General features: G+C 36.1%; 1 protein-coding gene across 2 annotated transcripts in view; it reads right to left on the minus strand.

Annotated features, from left to right (window-relative positions):
* gfra2a (GDNF family receptor alpha 2a) overlaps positions 1-22,951 on the minus strand; it is a 92,460-nt gene that overhangs the window by 47,265 nt on the left and 22,244 nt on the right. For both annotated transcript variants that reach the window (XM_051904586.1, XM_051904585.1), the window contains exon 3: positions 13,172-13,258. In XM_051904586.1, the coding sequence (XP_051760546.1) occupies positions 13,172-13,258 (87 nt within the window). The remainder of the gene's footprint in view (positions 1-13,171; positions 13,259-22,951) is intronic.

Raw genomic sequence — 22,951 nt, forward strand, 5'->3', positions numbered from 1 at the left:
GATCTAAATCAGAGATGACTGATTCTTTGTTGTACGTATGTCTGAAGTATTTGTTTAATAAAGAATTAAAAGTAACTATAATGTAATAAATATTAGTAGCCTGTTATAAATAATATATATATATATATATATATATATATATATATATATATATATATATATGTAGCCTATATATAATTATAATAAATATAAGTATAATAAATAAAAATATAAGTATTCTTTAAAAAAAAATAAGTTGAAATAAAGCAAATCGATGACTTTAACAAACACATAGACTGTTGATTAACAACCTTCAATAGTTACAGTAGGCCTATTTACAGCAGGTCTGTCTTTAATAGTTTATAAGTTTTCATAAAAAATAAATCTCCCTATAGAGAAAATAAAATACTATGAAAATAGTTTCAGTTATGGCTTTTTTCATTTGATTTAGTCTAGTTAGTTTTGTATCAAATACAATGTGATTTTCATTGATTGAGATCTGGCAGCAACAGCGCATTTTTTCCGCTTGGGTGAGCGATCCGTAGGCAGCTTTCCCTGTGCATGTAATCCTCCATTTACCAGCAAACCAATGAGAACGTAGAACAATGATGATACATAACAACAGACCGTAGGTGCCAAAGCTGTTGTGGATCCGCTAACCCGAAACCCTCCGTAAATGGCAGATTTGAAGAAAATTACTGTCAGTTGGCAAATAAATAAATGAGGGACAGCTACATACACATTAACAAAACTTCATCACGTAAGCTTTATAGTACACCTCAAACAAGGGAATGTATAGTAATTTATAGTGTTATTATTATTTAGCGAGTCCAAGAATGCCTTGGGTATGCAGAGCATTCGCAGCTTATATGGATCGCATATAATTTCCTGTGATGCAAAGCTGAACTTTAAGCAGCCATTACTCCAGTCTTCGGTGTCCATTCTAATATGCTGATTTGGTGCTCAAGAAAAATATCTTATTATTATCAATGTCAACCCAAACTTTTGTTTTGCATATATGTATATGGTACGTATATTTAATTCATTAAACACATAATATTACACTCAAAATCCCTCTGGCTCAAAAATTTGCACATGCACCCTGAGTTTGAATGGGCAGAGCACTTTTGCTGTGGATAATCCCATCTAATCCCGACCTTTCGCTGAGCAAGGTCCTGAAAAAAGAATGGACATGAAATATTAGCTGTACCCTTGCTAAAACCAAAAGATGTTTAAATGTATTATCTAAAACCCTACTGAAACCTTTGCATTATTGAAACCTCAAGTGGTGTATATACTGTGCAAACTCCAATAAGTACATTCAAGATAAAGAAAAAGTGGGAAAAGGGAAACAAGGGCATGTATCAAGCTGTGTGACGCCTGTAAGTGTTCAGTTGAAGGCAGCTGAAAGAAGCATTCAGGGGATTGGGGAACTATCAGCTGGAGACTGTGGGGAAGTTCTGGACCTCTAAAAGTGTATGAAGGTCGGCATTGATATGTTGCCCTAATGGCGTCTCCAGCCTTGACGGCAGCTCTGGTGATTGGAGAGAGAAGGAGAGAGAGAAACTAATAAAACCCAGTGGGTGTTGGTATAACTTTGAGAACAGATGGTTTATCAGACCCCTTGTGGAGAGTAAAAGATGAATTTCATTCCGAACGGGTTTTTGTTACTTATGAATAAAGTGCTAATGATCTAAATGTCTGAACTGTTTACTCTAAATGAGTGGAAATATAATATTTATGTAAATAAAAAGGGAGTATGCATATAAATTACCATGTGTTATGGCAGCAAAGGACTCGGAGAAACATTAGGGATTTTCATGAAGTCCTTTGAAGATATTTTGAAACTGATTGATATTAATAACTATCTTGATGTTTGTAGGGAGTTATCTTGGTTTCAGAGTAGACATCATTGCTCAGAGGTCTTGTATTTACAAAGTAATGACTAATAACGCATGTTCAGAAGCCTGTCATTAATAAGACATGGAATGTTTACATCAAACATATCCTTACTTATTAAAGACAAGCCTCATCTGCGTTACAGATTTATACATTTTTATGGAGATCTGGACTCTGATTTTACCATCGGGATCCCTGCTAGAAGCAAATACAAGCATTTGTCAGATATTTAATCATGAAATAACAGATTGCCTCCGAGCTCAAGTTTCGCTACAGTTAAATACTGGAGGGAGTCCTGCATGCAATCAATACAATTTAAAGCAAGTGCAATCAATACATGAATCCTCACGTCCTCGTAACATCACTCCCCAAAGACAAAAAAAAAAACACCAGAAGTACATTTACTGATACTCTTTGAATTTGAAAATACAACCATATATATATGGCATATATGGCATATATATATATGCCAACTCTCAGAATAGTTTTAGCAAGTTATTGAATATGTAAGGAATAATTGACGACGGGCTGTTGAATTATTCGAAAATAATGCACATCTGAGGTAGTAATGCAATTACACCTCGGGTGTGCATTATTTTCTTATAATTCAACGGCCTGGAGTCAATTATTCCACTTATACTTCGGTTACCACACCTCAAGACACTGTTCAGTTGTTGCATTTCAAGACATTTGTCAGGTTTTTGTCCTTAAAGGTGTCATATAATGCCACTTTTACAAGATATAAAATAAGTCTCTGATGTCCACAGAGTGTGTATGTTAAGTTTTAGCTCAAAATACCCCACAGATCATTTTATAGCATGTTAAATTTGTCACTTTTTGAGGGTGAGCAAAAACACTCTGTGTTTGTGTGTCCCTTTAAATGCAAATGAGCTGCTGCTCCCAAGAAAAGGGCGGAGTTTCAATAGCTCGTGTTAGCACTAGCAGCTCCTATTATCTCACGCAGACTTACTGAAAATGTCAGAAACTGTTCAGCCTTTTATGTTCAAACCGGAGTCAGACAATGATGGAGAGACTCAAGAAAAAGTGACAACATGTAGAATGTAAAATTAAATCTAAATTTGTCAGAGCAGCGCGGACAACACGTTTCTGTGTGAGTATGTGTCCGTAGTGTATTGTGTGTGCGTTTGAGTGAGAGACCGGGAGAGAAAGTATGACCTTTCAGGACATAATAAAACGTATTTTGTGGCAAAAACCAAGGCAATAGTTTGTCATTTTTATCCTATTGTTTGCTATATTTATTTGTTTGGTCGGTGTCCTTGCGAGGTTTGGTTCCTTTGCTGTTGTAGGCTGTAAGGACCTTTTAAAATAACTGAAATCATTTGGCGAAGTGATATGGAACTGTAATGCGGTCAAGACCTGCTTAGAACTACTTTAGCCGTTTCCCTGAAAATAATTGCACACCTTAAAACGTTTGTCAACCAATCAGATTCGAGCATTCAGCAGCCCCATAGGGCAGTGTTAATGTACTTGGTCTTGGCAAGCTAGATCTGCAGAAGCCAGTTTGTGCCATGTGGTAATAATATGATTGCTTACAGATTGCATGTAAAGGACCTAACTATATATTAACAATAATACCAATATCATTTTAAATGTATCTTGTTTAGATGGTTTTTATTTATTTATACTTTAGATATTTTTCCTGGAAAACATGTCAAAAACACTGAATAAGAACATTATGTTGCAGTGTAATCTACAGCTATTTAGACTGACACATTACGAGGTCGGAAAAGTATCCTGTAATTGGTGCAATCTTGTGTTTCCATAATAATAATAACCCTTTAAAAGTTCTTGCTCTGAATCGACAAAAGCCATTTGCAATGATCTGAATGTGAGGTAAGCAAAGGTTACCCGGATCTAAAAATACTGTGTGGTTTTAGAGTGTTTCCAAATTTGATTCAGCAGTCCTCGCTCTCTTGTCGTGTGCGTGTATGTGTGTGTGTTTGTGAGAGAGCAATTTTAGGTGTGTCTCACAGTGGAGAAAGAAGCCGTAAATGAGGTATGAAATTGGTTGGTGAGAATGTACATAAAAAAAGTGTCCAGCGTCTGGAGGTCAGAGGATGCTGCAGCACAGCATGCACAAACATTTGCCTGGTTAAAGAAGGGATAGGAACCGAACAGAAGGAAATGGGACAAAATATTGGGAGATGTTCAGATATCCTGAAAATATCAAATAGACAGGAATTCACAGTAGCCCCAAGTCCATGACAAAAGTGGTGCAACTGTTCAGTGAATTTAGCCAAGAAGTTTCTTACATGTACATTCAAATCATGACAACAAATGACACATGGAATTTTATTTGACATCAGAGAGAAATTTGAAAGCCATAAACCTCCTCTAGAGAGGACCATTTGGGTCACAAAAACTCCATAGTCAGATAAAAAAGTGAAAGTGACAAAGGAATAAAAAGGATTTACAGTTTTGTTTTTGTTTTTTTTTTTGTTTTTTTTTTTCCTTCCTTTCAGCAAGAATGCTGGAGGGTGCCTTGTAATTCTGTAGCCTGTAGAACAAATTGTAACCAAAAATGACCTACTGGTAGACCACAGGTCACAAATACTATCTGTATTATTTGATTAATTAGTATGAGTTTATAAGGCATGTGGGTTTATTTAATGTGCAAATACTCATACTAAGCATAGGCTACCATACAGATCACTCACAGGCATATAATGTGTGAATAATGCGTGGTTTGTGTAATGGACGGCTAAAGGGACAGCAGGTTCATTCTGGGTTATTCACAGCTCTTGGCACTGCCTAGGTTGATTGCAATTAGGAGAAGTGCCACAGTTTAGATGTAATCTCCTCTGAGGTGCGTGAGCTCGTTAGAAAGTCTTTAGCTCCTACTGTTGCTGTGAGGAGAATGGGAAACCTTTCTTTACTTCTCATTACTCATTATCTCCTTCTATTATAATACTTATTTGGGAGAGAGAAGAAGAGAGAGAAAAGCAGCGATGGAAAGAGAGATCCAAACTTTTTCAGTCTGCTGTGCAGAATGGGTCCCTGAGGTTCACTTATAATATTAATAAAACAATTCTGCAACAAAAACCTCATAATACGCTTTTTATTACCATGTTCATTCCTCTTACTGATCTAAGGAATTCAATTGCTATTTTTTTTTTATAAAAATACATGGGTAACACTTTACAATAAGATCCCTTTAGTTAATGTTAGTTAATGTATTAACTAATATTAAAGGGTTAGTTCACCCAAAAATGAAAATTCTCTCATTAATTACTCACCCTCATGCCGTTCTACACCCGTAAGACCTTCGTTCATCTTCGGAACACAAATTAAGATATTTTTGATAAAATCCGATGGCTCAGTGAGATAATTAACACTTTCAAATGCCCAGAAAGCTACTAAAGACATATTTAAAATAGTTCATGTTACTACAGTGGTTCAACCTTAATGTTATGAAGTGACGAAAATACAAAAAAAAAAAAAAAAAACAAAACAATGACTTTATTCAACATTATCTAGTGATGGGCGATTTCAAAACACTGCTTCATGAAGCTTTGAAGCTTAGTGGTTTGGAGTGTGTATCAAACTGCCAAAGTCACGTGAATCATTGAAATTTTGAAATGTTTCAAAACACTTACAACGTAACGAAGCCTTGTTTACTGAAACCACTCGACTTTGGCAGTTTGATACACGCTCCGAACCACTGATTCGAAACAAAAGATTTGTAAAGCTTCGAAGCTTCATGAACCAGTGTTTTGTTATCACCCATCACTAGATAATGTTGAATAAAATCGTTATTTTTATTTGTTTATTTATTTTTTTGGCTTGGTTGACGCTTGAAAAACCACACACAGCAATTGTGACCGTAATCTATACGACCCCAGTGGATGAATCAATGACTTCTGAAGTGAAACGATAGGTGTAAGAAAAATAATAATATTTTAAACTATTTTAACTACTGTATAAACCATCGCTTCTGGCCGACTGTAGTAGACGCGTTCACAAGTTCAGCTTGACATAAATGTCGTAAAGTTTGTGCGAGAACTAGCCTAACGTGTAAGCACAGAGGACCGCCGATTCTTGTGCAAGCTTCACAATGCACTTATGTCAACCTTCCAGGGGCGCAGGAGACATTTTCAAAGTGGGGGGGACCAAACTGTGGGGGGGATTGTTCTCCCGCGGTAGAAATCGCGATGCGACCGCAAAGGGCACTTTCACTTTCGCATGCACATACCAATTAAACGCGCAGGTCTCCTCTCATGCGTCCTCCCCACTGCGTCGCTGGTCGAGGCAATAATCACTTTCGTTTCACTTTCAGATACCTCTTTTATAGATGCCATCAATGCTTTTACCTTTCTAGATGTAATTACTGAAATCAAAACAGTCCATAAACTATATCCTCACGAAAACTCGCGCGTCAACCTGAGAGATCAGCCTCCTTACCTTAAAGTGTCAAATTTCTCGGTTTCTGAATGGACGGTTTGGCTTGATTGACAAACGCTAACGTTCGGGCATGTATACATTTATATACCATCGACCTGTCCTAAAACGTTAGCACGCTTTGATCGATTGTTTGGAGATCGCGTGTTTTTCCGTTCGAGAGCGCATTTCCTGTTCACATCCGCGACAAAACAGTTTATTATTTACAAACGAAAGCTCACAGAAACGTGAAAATGGTCTCATTTGAAAGAAAATATCCTAAGCTAAAAGATGATATAGTGTGACTGATTGAAGCAGCCCTTATCAAAAGTGCGGGGGTCGATTTCTGTCTTTTCAAAACTGCGGGGGTCCTGACCCCCCTGTCCCCCGTGTCAACGGCGCGCCTGCAACCTTCACAATGTCCCTCTCATGAACACTCATAGGACAGTTAATCAGAAGCAATGATTCAAGTTTAAAACACGTAGGAAACAACTTCAAATTAGATTTAAATGATTAGGGACCTTGTTAAAAATAAACTTCAGCTACTCATACTTAAAACTAGGATCTTTCCGAAGAATCTGCAGAGCTGCAGGTGCTACACAGAGTCAGGAACAATAATACCTATCCTACTTCCTCCTTTTAACCTCACAAATGAATTATATATTGGTATGGTCAGAGTTTCGAAATACCGAATAGGTGTTGTTGATGTGCATATGTTGATAGTTGTGCACTCAAATTTATCTGTTGCAGAAGTAAGGAACGAGTTTTTGCTGTGAATTTCAGTAAACTGCTTTTTTTTTTTTTTTTTTTAGTACGTTTTGACCGCTGGAAGTTACAGTAATAATCTTTTTTATCTCAAAACATCCAGGAAAATTTGACTCCTCATTATATGACTCATTTGATTTAGTGTGGACACTTCTGAAGTCTAAAACCTGTTTACTTTCAAACTTTTACCATCAGCACAGACCACAAAGCCACCGTCTTGTTGTTGGTTTAATAATCAGCGGCTATGACCCAGGCTTGTTTGTATAACGCCTACCATATCTCATTCCCTACTGACAGGGATGCCACATGGTAAACAAAGTCTCATTACATTTCTCCCTTGAAGGGGCACAAAGGCAACAGTGAAGTATGAATTTCAAATGTGCTTTTACAGTTAATATAGCCAGCAGTAAAGGGAAAAGAAACAATATATGCGCAAGGTAATAGGAAGAAGAGAAAAGATAACAATGTCTTGAACTAAGGTTGTATTGGGTGTGTTAACAGTGTTTTCCCTTTGAAGGGAATGAAGGGGAGCGAGAATGAGGGAATTGGTCTCAGTGGCTGAAGGTTATGTTTTACACTCTAACTTGTAAAAATCTTTACAGTTTTGCACAAGTTTATCAGAATGTTTGTGTTCTCATAAAACGTAATGTTCTGTAGCAATATATGCATGCTGCAAGATTGAAAATTAGAAGTGTGATATATATTTCTTCAGGGTTTTTTTTTTTTTTTTTTTTTGAGGGAGTCATTATCAAAATTTGGTGTCAAGCATGACTTTTAATCCAGAAACTCCTGTTTGATTTATATTTTGTGCACATTTATGCATATTACATTTATTGATTATAGTAATCTGACCAGAAGAAAATATTTTGATATTGACACTAACTATATATTATGAGAATATGCCATTGGTGTTACAACTCTTTCTCAATAAAATACAAAGAACAATAATAATAGAAAGTCAAGTTGTCCTTTATAACTGCTAATTATGTCAAGAAACTGCTTTCAAAAACGAACTAAATTTAAAATCAACATTTTGTAAGTTGAAAAATCAACATGAGGTATAAGAACTGAACATATTCAGCAGTCTTTGCTAATTTCAGCCAGAAATTTCTAGAAAGTTTCCAACGCCAGGTGTGAGGAATCATTGGCTCTGCATGCTGTCAGAGCATCACTGCATGGAGCTATCGCTTCATCTCCCCTAAGGACTTAGCCTGGCAAATATACCAAATAATTTCCGATGCTGAACTCAGAATAGAAAAATGCTTGAGGCAATAGAGACAAAGTGAATCACGAAGATTAAGGTGTTTTTAACGGGTAAATTGCATAACTCATCTAATCTTAACTCAACTTTAATGATAAACACCAATATTTCAATTTCTTATTTACATTATGCATGAAGTATTATCATAAAATCGTCAATCTCACTCATGTATTGCCCCAGTTCCCTTTACACACATATATTTGTGTGCATGTGTGCACTTCATGTTCTGAATATGAGCAGAAAGCTCATAAAGTCTTGCTTTTATTACTTACACTATTATTACCTTCTTCATCGGCCTGTTTTGACAGTAATGTTGGCCGTGACTATAAGAGTGGACCTCCATTACAGCAGTGAATAAACACTACACAAAGATACTAAACGCAAGGAAATGATTATGAAAGAGACCGCCATCGCTCAAACTGTCAGTCTGAATGCTGTTTTATTGGTGCAAAAGATTTGATCAGAAACTAGTGTAAATCTGGAAGCCACTATCAACATAATATAACTGTACGACCATATTATTCTGAACCTGCAGAGATTATGGTCTCATGCCACCATAATCTCTTTTCGAACCATTTCAGGCACAGTCACTATTTCTTTCAAACAGGATGAATGGGTAAAAAACCATCAAACTAAAATTCATGATTATGCAGGCATTTTTTAGGTGGTTTCTCACTCAAAGTTCAAAGTGAAAAGCACTACAATGCATTGAGTGTATATTTATTTTGTGCACTGACTAAAATATAGCTTTCATTTTTTTTTTTTTTTTTTTTTTTTCAGTCAAAATGGTTTGACCATGCATATTATAAAGCTCATTTTGATCAAACACAGAATGCTTACCACCATTTTGTCATATGATTTGGTATTTCCTGTATATCCACAGTGGTTGCTGTGCAAAACCACCTAATTTCCTATATAAAAACAGCAATATTTTATCTTTGTAGCATGTTTTTTATCAATTCTACATGTTAGCATCAATAACACTTACATGAACTAGTTTAGCTTGGGTTTTTCCAGAAGCTCCAAGAGACTGTGCACTCCCAGCATTTTTTGAGATACATAAAATGTCACAAAATGGAAAACTTCCTACTTTAATGCAAATTGAAAAGTAGGAAAATAATAGGTGATTTCTCACAGACCACTGTGCCTGAAAGGGTTCATCTAATTTATATTTTACCTTTTCTATTCTTCAATTTATCTGTGTTTCTTTTTCGAGTGGCTTATTCTGTTGGAAAGTGTTTCTGCTCACCAGGCTTGAGGGATTTGTCAAAAGAAATGAAAAAGAAAGTGAACGAGCAGGAGAGAAGATTCTCCTGTTAATAGAGTCTTCATCGACACCTGAAATGACCCATGAAGAGAGTCTTATGTCATGTCATAAAATGCTCTGTCATATTTCAGGCAGACAAATATTTTTTGCCCTGGCCTGATATCTGTCAAATTGAACACAGAGTGTGAACCACAACATAAAGTGGTGCTCTGAGATCTTGAACTGTTGACCTTTGCGAGGGGAAATTTTACAGAGGTATTCAACACAGCAACCGTGTGTAATTGAGAGCATTATGGGACATAAACCTGAAAATGAATTTCTTGATCTGAATATTTTAGAAGTAATTCATAGTGAGATTTTCTGGTCTGTTCCCCCTCAGATTAAAAATAAAAATAAATAAATAAATAAAAAATACATCAATAAATAAATAAAAAGAAATAATTGCAAATTTTGTTCCAGCTACTGGGACTTTAAATCTCATAAAAATTGATATCTTGCAACTGCGACTTTGTTTCTTGTACTTGTAAATTTGTTTCTCTGAATTGTGACTATAAAATGATTATGTAACTACATCTTACAATAGCGACTTTTTGACTAATTTGACTGCATATCTCAGAATGTGACTTTTAACAAAGTAATACGCAAAATCTCAATATGACTTTATATCTCACAATTGTGAATTTGTTTCTTGTTGTGACTTTATAAATCACAATGCAACTTTATATCTTGCAATTGTGACTTTCTTGTAATTTGATTCATATACGTCAGAATGGGACTCAACTGTGTAAAATTTCAGTATGACTATTTCTCTCAAATGTGAATTTGTTTCTTGTTGTTGTGACTTTATAAATCACAATGTAACTTTATATCTTGCAATTGTGACTGTTTCTTGTAATTTGATTCATACGTCAAAATGGGACTCAACTGTGTAAAATCTTAATTTTTATTTCTCACAATTGTGAATTTGTTTCTTGTAGTTGTGACTTTATAAATCACAATGCAACTTTATATCTTGCAATTGTGACTGTTTCTTGTAATTTGATTCATACGTCAGAATGGGACTCAACTGTGTAAAATCTCAATTTTTATTTCTCACAATAGTGAATTTGCTTCTTGTAGTTGTGACTTTATAAATCACAATGTAACTTTATATCTTGCAATTGTGACTGTTTCTTGTAATTTGATTCATACGTCAAAATGGGACTCAACTGTGTAAAATCTTAATTTTTATTTCTCACAATTGTGAATTTGTTTCTTGTAGTTGTGACTTTATAAATCACAATGCAACTTTATATCTTGCAATTGTGACTATTTTTTGTCATTTGACTTCATCAGAATGTGACTTAATAAATCCACAAAATCTCAATGTGATTTTACATCTCACAATTGTGAACTTGTTTCTTATAATTGTGACTATAAATCTCAATGCAGCTTTATATCTGTCTCAAGTAATTTGACTGCATATCTGAGCATGACTTTTAACAAATACGCAAAATCTTAATATGACTTTATATCTCAATTTAGAATTTATTTATTGTATTTGTGACTTCATAAATCGGTGTAAATTTAAATCTTGCAATTGTGACTTTGTTTCTTGTAATTTGACTTCATATCACAGAATGTAACAAACTGTGCAAAATCTCAGTTACTTTATATCTCACAATTGTGTATTTGCTTCCCAAAGTTTTGACTTTATAAATCACAATGTAACTTTACATCTTGCAATTGAGACTTTGTTTCTCATAATTTTGTCTTCATATCTCAGAATGTGACAAACCAATGTCCCAAATCTCAATGTGACTTTATGTTTCACAATTGTTGTTACAATCACATATATGTAACTTCACATGTCGCAATGTGTCTTTTAACAAATTAATACACATTTCATTCTTAGTGAATTCCTCCGTGTGTGTTTTAGGATTTTACTTTGCTAACACTATCCACTTACTGCGTGTATAGAAACATCAGTAACACAATGGTGCTTCCAGTGATATATGAATCCAGGGTTGTGCATCAAAGAAGCCAGAGCACTAAGGGATCACAATTAATGTTGCCTGATCCTAAATATGGCACACAGGGCTGTTCCACTTCCAGGTTGGGAGAGATTCCCACCAGGGAGCTGATACGGGCTGAGCGGGTCCGCCAGCTTTACCCTCAATATGTCAGTGCTAGTGCTGCGGTCCACTTGTTCCTCTCATCTTCTGTAGTAAATGAACAGACACAGCCGGTCTAGAATAATGACTCGGGCTGTCACATCAAATCAAAAGACGCCATCTCAATCTGTGAAGGTTGTGAGTGAGACGCAATGTAGTCTCGCGTAGCCAGACCTTCAGACTGATGGCAGAAGGTCTGGACTCTATCGCAGCTTTCATTGGCCAAGGACTGCCCAAGAGGATGTTCGCAACCAATCACATTTTGTTTTGTTCCGCGTCATGTTTCGGGGCGTACCAGGCAGACCATTAAAGAACGCGACACACACGTCTCCCGGATATCCTGTAGAATTTAACCAACCAGACGACGACTTCAAAAATCCAGAAGTGTTTCCAGTTAAGTGTGCCAAATGCATTAGACGTTCAGCCAACGGTCCGTGGACGTGATGTCTGAAACTTCTTTAGAGAGAAACTACAGCCTTTGGTTCGCTGTAGTAATGACTCTTGCTTTGATATGAAGAAACAGTAATTGCAAGAATGATTTGGAAAAACATGACGGTGAGTAAATGATAATAGAATGTTCACTTTTGGGTGAACTATCCCTTTAAATCAGTCTCCAAACTCATTTTCCCCTTTTATGTTGTCATATAATCAACTGAAGATGTGATAACCATAATAGTACATACAATTATTCAACAAAGACATTAAACCCTACTTAACTCACCTCTCTGTGAAATTACATGATCAACTAATGTTTACACGATCAGCTAATGGAGGCTGTGTCCACATTTCCCAGCTGCAATGTTTTTATTTTGTGTAAAGAAAGAAAGAAAATATGCAAACTCCAAACCTCAGCTGCTACTCACAGCAGGCCTTTCAAGACACAAAAATAGTATTATGCAACAAATTGGCAAGAAGATGGATCTGACAACCCTGTTGAATTCACTATGTTCTATAGTGAGCATGAGATTTGTTGTTCACTGGCTATTTTTTATTTTATTTTTATTTTTATTTTTTTCAGATCAGAATAAAAATGAGTTATTCTGGTTGTTCCAGGCTCTGTGAGGCTGTGATAATGGATTGGATGCAATATTTCTGTCCTCTACTGTCTGTAATGACTGCTGTCAGTGAATTAAACATTAAACTTAACTCATGCTAAGGTGACAAATTCCTACATTGGTTTTTATTTCACTGGAATAAGCGCTTCCTCCTGTTTCTTTTTTTCCTAGAAAGGAAAATGTCTCATTTATCTTCCTTTCTCCTTCTATAATGTTTGGAATGTGCTAAAAGAAAAATTTAGGAAGAAGAAACTTTTTAAACTTTAACTGGTCTGTATTGGAACATAATAATAATTCATTTAGAGTTTCATATAAGAACTTGGCAATAAAAAGTAGCCAATATCAACAACAAACATTGCCACAATGTATACATAATGAAAATATTGATAATTACCTGAAATGATTGACGCCAGGCGAAATGCATCTGAATGTCGGTGAGGCGTCATGGGTTCATAAGGAGATGGCTCATAAAAATCCTCATCTAAAAAAAGACATAATTATAGATAATTAATATAATGTTTAGCACTGTACATACCCACTGTATGACCTCTGACCTCTAACCTCTTTTTGAAAAATGTTATGTCAAAAATTTCAAATGCTACGCTGCATTTGTATGCTACATTAGTACATTATGCCACATTGTTTTCACATGACCTTATTATGTTTATTTATTTCAGTGAGTGGCATCCAATTATCATCTGAGAATCCAACTTTGTGTTAAAAATGTTGTCCGATAGAAAATAATGAGCCAAAAAAACAATGTTAAAAATCTCAGTTAATATAACTTACAGTTCAGTTATTGCACACTGAAAACGGAAGGTCAAGTAGAGCCTTAAGTACAGTAAACATGCTCTGTTGTATACTGCACGTTTTGGTATTGGGTCACTTTAGTTGTAGTATACGCTGTGCACTTACACTATACAATGTACTTTGCCATAGAATGCATAAGGATAGTGTGGCATCAAATGGAGCACTTGCAATTTTTTTATTTTTATTTATTTATTTATTTTTTTGCTATACGAAAGCATGTGACTTATTCCATTTGAAGGAAAAGATGTTTCGAAGGCATTTCATGTGCTGCTCTTGGCTTTAGCATGTTTAGTTGCACTACGGAGGAAGTGTCAACAAGTGTCCAACAATGCACTTTTATTTCTTTTTTCATTGAATAAGTACATCATACAGGTACTCACAGTGCACTATGCCTAGCTGTGTATTTAAGTGTAAACACATTACCCGCATTACTATAGTACGCATTACTGTAGAGTTAGTTAAGTTCTCTTCATCTTCTGCTTCTATTATTAGTGGAGTACCTCAGGGCTCTATTTTGGGTCCGCTTCTTTTTAACTTATATATGTGTCCACTGGGGGATATTATTAAGAAGCACAATTTTTTATTTCATTTTTATGCCGATGATACACAGCTGTACCTGGCGATTCCATTCAACCTTTGTTGGAATGCATCTGGGACATTAAGAAATGGTTATCAAATAACTTTCTCCAACTTAAAGGGTTAGTTCACATAAAAAGGAAAATTATCCAATAATTTACTCATCCTAACTGGATATGACTTTCTTCTTTCAGCCAAACACAATCAGAGTTATATTAAAAATATCCTGGCTTGTCAAAGCTTTATAATGGGAGTGATTGAAGGAAGTAGTTTTTGAAGTCCAAAAAAGTGCATCCATCGATCATAAAACATACTCCACGTGGCTTTGGGGGGTTAATAAATGCCTTCTGAAGCGAATCGATGCATTTGTATAAGACAAATATCCTTATTTAAAACATTATAAAGTAAAATAACGGGCTTCCAGCACGACAGCCATACGCATTCGGTGTATGTCCAAAAAGCGTTAACTTCCGCGATGTAGTACACAATGACATGACGTACTATGCGTTATAATGTAGGGCATAGTGTGATTGATAGATGCACTTTTTTGGACTTCAAAAACTCCAAGCACTCCCATTATAAAGCTTGGAAGAACCAGGATATTTTTAATATAACCCTGATTGTGTTTTCCTGAAAGAAGAAAGTCATATACACCTAGAATGGCTTGAGGGTGAGTAAATTATGGGATAATTTTCATTTTTGGGTGAACTAACCCTTTAATGAGGACAAAATGGAAATAATTGTTTTTGGTCCCCCAAAATTAAGGAGTAGTCTCATTAAGGAGCTGGGTAAGGAACCTTGGTGTCATCCTGGACTTAGATCCAGGAATTATGTTTATCCAAAAAAATTAATTCTGTTGTTAAGAATAGTTTTTATCAATTGCGGATTATTTCCAAACTTAAACTGTTTTTGTCATTCCAAGACTTGGAGAAGGTTATTACCTCATGCTTAGACTATTGTAACTCATTGTATCTGGGTCTTCCTCAGTCATCGCTTGCACACCTCCAGATGGTACAAAATGCAGTTGCAAGGCTGCTGACCGCTTCATTGGCTCCCAATCTATTTTAGAATTCAGTTTAAAATTCTGTTGTTTGTTTTTAAAGCTCTTAATGATCTTCTTACTCCTCTGTCTTCTTCCAGACTTTTAAGATCTTCAGACAGGGCTCTTTTATCTATTCCTCGTTCCCGCCTAAAAACTAAGGGAGATAAAGCTTTTTCCGTTGCCACACTCCGTCTATGGAACCAATTGCCTCTGGACATCCGCCTTACACCATTACCATTTTAAAATCAAAATTGAAAACGTATCTCTACTCCCTGGCATTTTAATATTATCATACTCCTGTTTTATTGTCTGTTTTGTTTGGTTTTACTCTGTTTTTATTTTATGTTTCTTTACTCTGTTCAGCACTTTGGATAGCTCTGCTATGTTTAAATTTACTTACTTACAAAATGGTGTACAATAGTGCAAATATATGAGACATAGGACCAACCTATGGTATTGCATGCAGATAATATGCATAAAACATGCTGCATACTGTTGATATAGTAAAGTCAGTGTTGTTGTGAATGTAGCCATAAAACTTACCCTGCGAAAAAGAAGTACACTTTAGAATTTAGCACTTTAACCTTTTTAAAAAGAGTACTTATTATGGTAATAATATAATTTAAAACAACATCCTTAAGTGTGAACTGAATGTAACGTTTTCAGACACTTAACTGCATATTAATTTCAACGAAATAAAAAATGTGTTGGAATTAATTTTTTTTATTAAAAGGAAATAGTTAAATAGTTGAAGTTTGACCAATCTAGTAGTACCAGTGGTGTAGCCACACCTAAAAATAAGTCTGGGTGAAATTACAAGCACAATAAACCTCACAAGAATCGAAAATGGGTTACTTTCCCATAGACTTGACTGAGATCATAGACATTTCTCTCGAGATGCCGCATCTTTCTTGGCGCTCTGTGGCATGACAGATCTGTAGCGCTTTAGTTCATGCAGAGTGCACGTGAACCGATCGTCTCTTCGGCTTTAGTAGTTACAATATGAATTAAACACAAATAAACATCCGAATGTATGATAAAATATAGGCTACAGTACAACATACCGAAATTTGTATCATGTCTCATATGTACAGTAATCGCTCAATGAGTGTTTCAACTGCGGAAAGGCGTCAGTAAAACAGTACCATCACATTTACCTCAGAAAAGCCCTTCAATGTCCAAAAACTCATCAGTCAGCTACAAAAATGAACTTAGACAGGAGCATTTTGTTAAATATATGCAGTATACCAGGCTAGGCCTATACTTAAGTGGACTTTATTTTCATTAATATTATATTACCTGCAAGTACATGTTTCATATACTTTTAAAATTTGAAGTACACTACAAGTGCACATTAAGCACTTCTTTTTCACAAGGGTTGAGAGGCCCCTATACCATGAAAATACATCGGAGGAATAATGTAAAAGTTACTGCTACTATTCACCATCAGATGTTCTTTTTTGGGGCAATTATCTTAAAAGAGCAATGTCAGAAAAACTGTGTAAATTGCATATTAAACTGAACCCAGTGGAGTGTAACTGTTGCATTTTACTGTCTGTTCTGTGGATACTTATTGTCAAAGGAAGCTTTGTGACTCTTGAACTGAGTTGGGGAGACAGTAAAACCCCTCAGCGATAAGTGTGTGAAGCTTGTGCCTGTCAAAATTAAAAATTAGCCAGCCTTTGCCTGCAGTACTCCCTTCTGACAGTCTCTCTCGGGAGCTTTAATCCAGAATTCAAAATTCACAATCATTCCATGTAATTCAGACACCTGCATACTAGCAGGGGGCACTCAGGTCCTCTTTTCTGTTGGGGAATGCGGATCATTGGAGTATTTAAGCTGTGTCAGTCTCATTTTATCATACCGCGAGCTCCACTGTCACACAGCGGTTTCTGAGGCGGATGGGCTACACGTGGATGTGTGCACATGTAGAGATGTGATGAAAGATGGCATATGTCTTCAGACAGTCCCTAACTCACATTAGATCACTAACATGGAACAGTGCATATTAAACATAACTCCACCTGCTGACCGAGCGTCAAGGATTCACTCTGCAGTTAGACAGACAGATAGAATTGCATGAATTATCCTAACTAAAATGAATAGACCAAAACGTCTGCTACAATTAAGTCTGAAAGCAAAATGACTTGATTATACATTTAAAGACATTTGAAAAGGACTGGAAACTTTTTCATTCCAGTTATTAAAGAAAATCACATGAAAGAGTACTGCAGATAAACTGAAAATATGAAATATTAAAAGGTCAATGAAAAATAAAAAGTGAAGATTAAACAACTTTCAAAGCAAAGGAAAAATATTTTTAAATGTAGTTTAACAAAAACATGTCAAGTTGTTGTTTTTTTTTTTGAGAAATGTTCTCTTTGTATTTACAGTACACTGTGTCCATGAAGGACCAAGGACCTGACTCGTGACTTTAAAAATGTTGTCTGGAGATGGAAAGTCCAGTTACTTTAAGCCAAATTAATAGACATAAAAGGTCATATAAAGTCAGCAGAGCATTGATGTGAATGACTGATGATTTTAACATTCCAGAAAACCAAACGGAGCAAACAACATCCCAGGGGAATGAAAAATCACAAATGGGATCTCTTCAATATCTCAATTGTTTCCCCTATATTGACAATAAGATCAAATGGAGAACAAACTGAGACATCTGCTTTCTTAAATGTTTCACCAGAAAACAAAAACAGAAATTTCTGAAGAGAAATTCTAGTTTTTCACCAAAAGTCAGACCTCAAACATTCAAATTTATCAGAGTTATGCTTTTCACATTTATTTTATATCTCTATACTCTTACTGCATGTTGAGATACTCATATTTGTGTCTATTTATATTTCTCCAAAGCAATTTTACGAGCAGCATTGGAGAAGTTGATACTTCAATGGAACATGAGATCTTCATTACATTTCCTGAGCTATGACAAAGCAACCTCTGAGTGATCAGCTTTTCCTCTGGGACACATATTTTTTCCACTTTGTTTTGACTGAATAGTTATGTTTGAACTTGACAACACAAAGCACAGCATGAAGCTGTTTTAAATAGCACTTACTAAATGCACAGAACATATGAATTAGCATATGTCCTTTCCCGAGTGACATTTCAATCTGAATAAGAGCTTCATCTTTCAGTCGCTCTCCCTTTGCCGTTCCTTCACCTGCAATCATCGCAATGTGAAGTGAACTCTGATGGTCATTTGGTGAGACAGCCTATTACCTGGGTCCACAGGGAGTCTGTCTTTGTTTTTTCCCTCGTGTCTTTCTCCCTCTCATTCTTTCTTGTTTCTGTCTCTTTGTCTCTGTTATGTGTCTGTCTCTTTTTGTCAGTAAGCCCAGCTCAGGAGTGCCGAGGTGACAGCTGAACAGACAAACGTTGTCTGACGGCTTTCTACTAGAGAACACTCACCGTCTCACTGTAGAGTCAGGTGAGAGATGCCAAACGGCTTCCACAGCTGCACACGGACATTGTTGACAGGATTTTTAACATGCATTCCACTACAGGTTTGGATTTTTTCTTCAGTGCTGGGTTTTACAATGAGTGGACATAAGTGAATGGGGCAAATATAGCACTAGTTTCTCAAGTAGCCTAGACAAGCTAATCATTAGCTAATCATTCCCACATCATTTTACAAATCATCTTTGCCCTAGTATCAAACGTCTTGATACTAGAAGAGATTGTTTTCATTAATAGAATGTATCATAATGTATAATTGTGCTTGGTTGCAGGTACATTTATGCACTACACATTGCATTTTAGCTTCCCTTACAAAAAAAAGTTTATTTAAGTGTGCTATTAGTATATTTCTGCTCAGAAATATAATTAAAATTACACTTAAGTGTACTTGACTTATAACAGATATACTAAACAGGGCAAATTATCTAAGAGTGCAATTACAAAAAAGCATCATTTCCATAATGACCAACTCAATCAAGAGCAGCGCAAATCAGCGTCTGGTTTAAGACATGCTTTTTTGGAGCGGTAAATAATGCCGCAAATACCAATAAACTGACTAGCGCAAACCTTAGTAAATCACCTTGCGTGATTTATTTAAATATTCTCCTCCCATAAATTTTGCGTCTGAAAGGGAAACTCCTACAAATGCATATGCAATAAGGTCAGCCACAAAAATAACACCTTTTCGATGCTAATTTTTCACTGCGTGTCTTTAGTAAATCCTGACAGTAGTTTTTTAACACCAAATGAGGGTCTGCGCTGGTGCAAGCTCTTAGTAAATCTGGCCCTAAGTATATTTGGCCTATACCTGTACTCAATCTTTTGATCAAGATATACTTTAAGTATAATGAAGTATTCAAATGCTTGGTTCAGAGTACACAATATCAGCCTAATTTTGGCACGATCCTTTTGACGTAGGGTGTCGTGGTGATTCGTAAACAACAATGGGCTTCGGGACACAAGAATTGATCGTTTCATCTCATATAGTGTGTCATAGTGGACGACAACCGACGCCGTGTCTGCGATGCCTCACAATGTCATGACAAAAAGACTAGCATGTTTAATTTTTTTCAGTCCTCCACGACAGGTTCTGTCACATCTGTGAAGCTGACCAATAGGAGCACAGAAGCTCTTCCCTACACAGTTTCAAACATGGTGAAATGAGAGAGAGGCGATGGTATTGGTGCTGCTAGGTGGAATTATGCAATGGAGAAAAGGTGGAGCTATGGCAACAATACTCCTGCCTTTATGATGTTTCCTTGAGTGAGTTCCACGACAGAGTGAAAAAAAAAGATAAATGCTGGCGGAGGTGCTTCAGCAACTCAGTGAGTACTGGAATTAGCATTAAGCTAACACACCGCTTCGGTAGTTTGATTAGGTAGAAGGATTAAAACACAGGAGAAAAAGAAACAGAAACTAGTGATCGAAGCATTGCATATGCACATGTAATATAACATGATCATCAAATATTAAACAGCATATAAATCAAAATGCCTAACGTTACTAAGTGAAATGTCGAACCCAACGGTTCTGTGTATCACTACACAACACCCTTAGCAACCACTCTTAGCAACGTAAACTGTATGTTCTAAATTGATATTGTTCATTGAAACTTACTGTATTATGTAGACTTTTCTTCAAAGGACCCAAAAGTTAAACTTTTGAATTCATTAAAAAGATCTGACATGAAAAAAATTACGTTGCTTTAATGGTCATTTTAGAGATACACTACCATTCCAACATTTGGAGTGGGTAAGATTTTTTAATGATTTTTAAAGAAGTCACTTATGCTCACCAAGGCTGCATTATTTGATCAAAAATACAGTAAAATGCTACTTTTATGAAATATTATTATAATTCAAAATTCAAAATTACTGATTATTATTATTTTAAAATGTAATGTATTCCTGTGATGACAGAGCTGAATTTTCAGCAGCCATTACTCCAATCTTTCAGAAATCATTCATCTAATTTTTTCAAAAATCTTTATGTCCTGATGGAGAGAGCGATCTAGTACAAAGTAAACTGAATCCAAACATGGATCTAACACTATACAGGTGAGGCTCATCCTGTGGTTTCGTTTCCCCTCACTGTTTTGCCATTCCTTGCTTCAGGATATGTAAACCATTAAAAAAGAGCTCAAATCCTGAGGTGATGAAGATGAATATATAAAATCTCTCCTGCGCAGGGAGCAACCACTTTGATGGATGTTTGTTGGAAGACCATAACCGTAAAGAATCATTCCTCCACAGTCTACTTTCCACCCCAGTCTGTTCACTGTGAAAACACATAATCGATGAGCATAGTATAATGGAGGAAGTAAGATCAAAAATCAGCTGCTCTGCTGAAAAAGGACTTATCACAAAAGTGAATATTTGAAGCCAAGCTTCAACTGTGGGCTAATTCGCTTGTGTAGTTAGTCGTAAAATACAGAGAGAGAAATTTTTAGAACGGAACAAAATGATGATAGCAACAGAGATCCCAATCTGCAGCTAAATCACAGTGTGCTACGCTTCACTGATGCATGCTGGATAATTGCTTTTGTATAATTGTTTGTGAAGGACCAGAGAATGAGGAGACCGCACCATTATCCTTAGACATTCAAAACATGTGTGACCTCTACGACATCATCTGACAACATTTACAAATAATGTCACATCATTAGGCTCTGCAGACCCTTTTCATACTGTTACTGTAATGAGTTTATACTAAAACAACAGATTTACTGGTACAACCTTGTATGTTTATTTGTAATCTCTTTCCTTTTTCAACTCCATTGGCATACGAATAACAGAATGTAGTTACCAATCCAACAGTGGTCCTTAAACGAGACATTTCTTTTCAATGCTGTCACCACAGCCTTTGTTCATAACATTGATGTCTGGGACACAAACTGTGTCTAATAAGCCCAAGCCCCCCTGTTAATACTCCATTAGGTCAGCAGGAAACAAGTAATTCAAGCAAAGCAAGCACTAATGTCCCTAAAGCATCAGCCAAGACATTCAATATCAACCTGACTGAGAAAGGCCTTTGATCCTGTTCCAAATAGACACGGGATATAGAAACAGACTGTGATTCAATCCACAACATCCAATAGTTTATTTTAGAGACATCCTGTTAGGAGACTTAAAGAGCATGAATATACATAACCAAGAGAGTGTGTGTGTGTGTGTGTGTGTGTGTGTGTGTGTGTGTGTGTGTGTGTGTGTTAAATGTCCACAGAAGTGAGCTAAAGCTGGCAAAACCTCCCTGTGGGGACATTCAGAGACACCATTAATTAGAAAATATGATTCATGAATATGGTAAATATTATTCTTATTCTTATTATTATATTCTAATTGTAAACTGCAAAAAGTAGTAATTATAATTATTAATTAAAGCTGCAAGCAGAGTTGAAAGGGCCCTTGCACCCAGGGCCACCGCCACCTGATGGCCTTAGGAAAACAGTGAATAGTGGGAGACATGCATTTAAGCAGGTAAATATAGGAGAAAAATAACAAAGTCAGTTTGATGTGCCACACTTCATGCTGCCAGCAGGTGGCACTTTTGCTATTACTGAATATTGACATGTAGATGTCTTCAGGTCAGGACTATTATCAAACATGTGAAGTTTGGGGCAGATCGGACACTGTATGCCCGAGTTACAACAACTTCCTGTTTCGTGGCGTTAATTGCATACATTAGCATGATTTAATGTGTTTCTAATATGTTTGGTACTTCATGGCATATTTAAATGTGTGTCTGAGAGTGATTTACAGTGTAAAGCAAGCAATTTCCTGTTGCCAGCAGGTGGCGCTATGACTAACTGAATATTGCTATGTAAATGTCTTTAAGCCAGGACTCTAATAAAACATGTTAAGTTTGGAGCAGATTGGACATTATATGCCCGAGTTTTTGTAGGTATTGGGCTGTTGCATGTGTCTACCAAATTTCATACTTGTACGTGAAACATAGTGCGAGGGTCACTTAGTTGAAATTTTGTAGGTGGCACTATAGAGCCATTTTGCCACACCCAATTCTGAAACCCATATCAGATGTAAATTTTCACCACTTCTGACGCGTGTGAAAAGTTTCATGAGTTTTCAAGCATATTTAGGCCCTCAAAAATGCGATTCATTCTGGAGAATAATAAGAAATGGAGCAATTCCAATAGGGTCCTCACACCATCGGTGCTTGGGCCCTAAAATATATATATTTAGCTTTATATAAAAGGAATTAAAGTGTATGGTATGTCATTTAAAAACACATGTACTTAATAAAATGCAACTAATTATA

This window comes from Ctenopharyngodon idella, chromosome 8 (genome assembly GCF_019924925.1).
Source record: "Ctenopharyngodon idella isolate HZGC_01 chromosome 8, HZGC01, whole genome shotgun sequence".
Taxonomy (NCBI): Eukaryota; Metazoa; Chordata; class Actinopteri; order Cypriniformes; family Xenocyprididae; genus Ctenopharyngodon; species Ctenopharyngodon idella.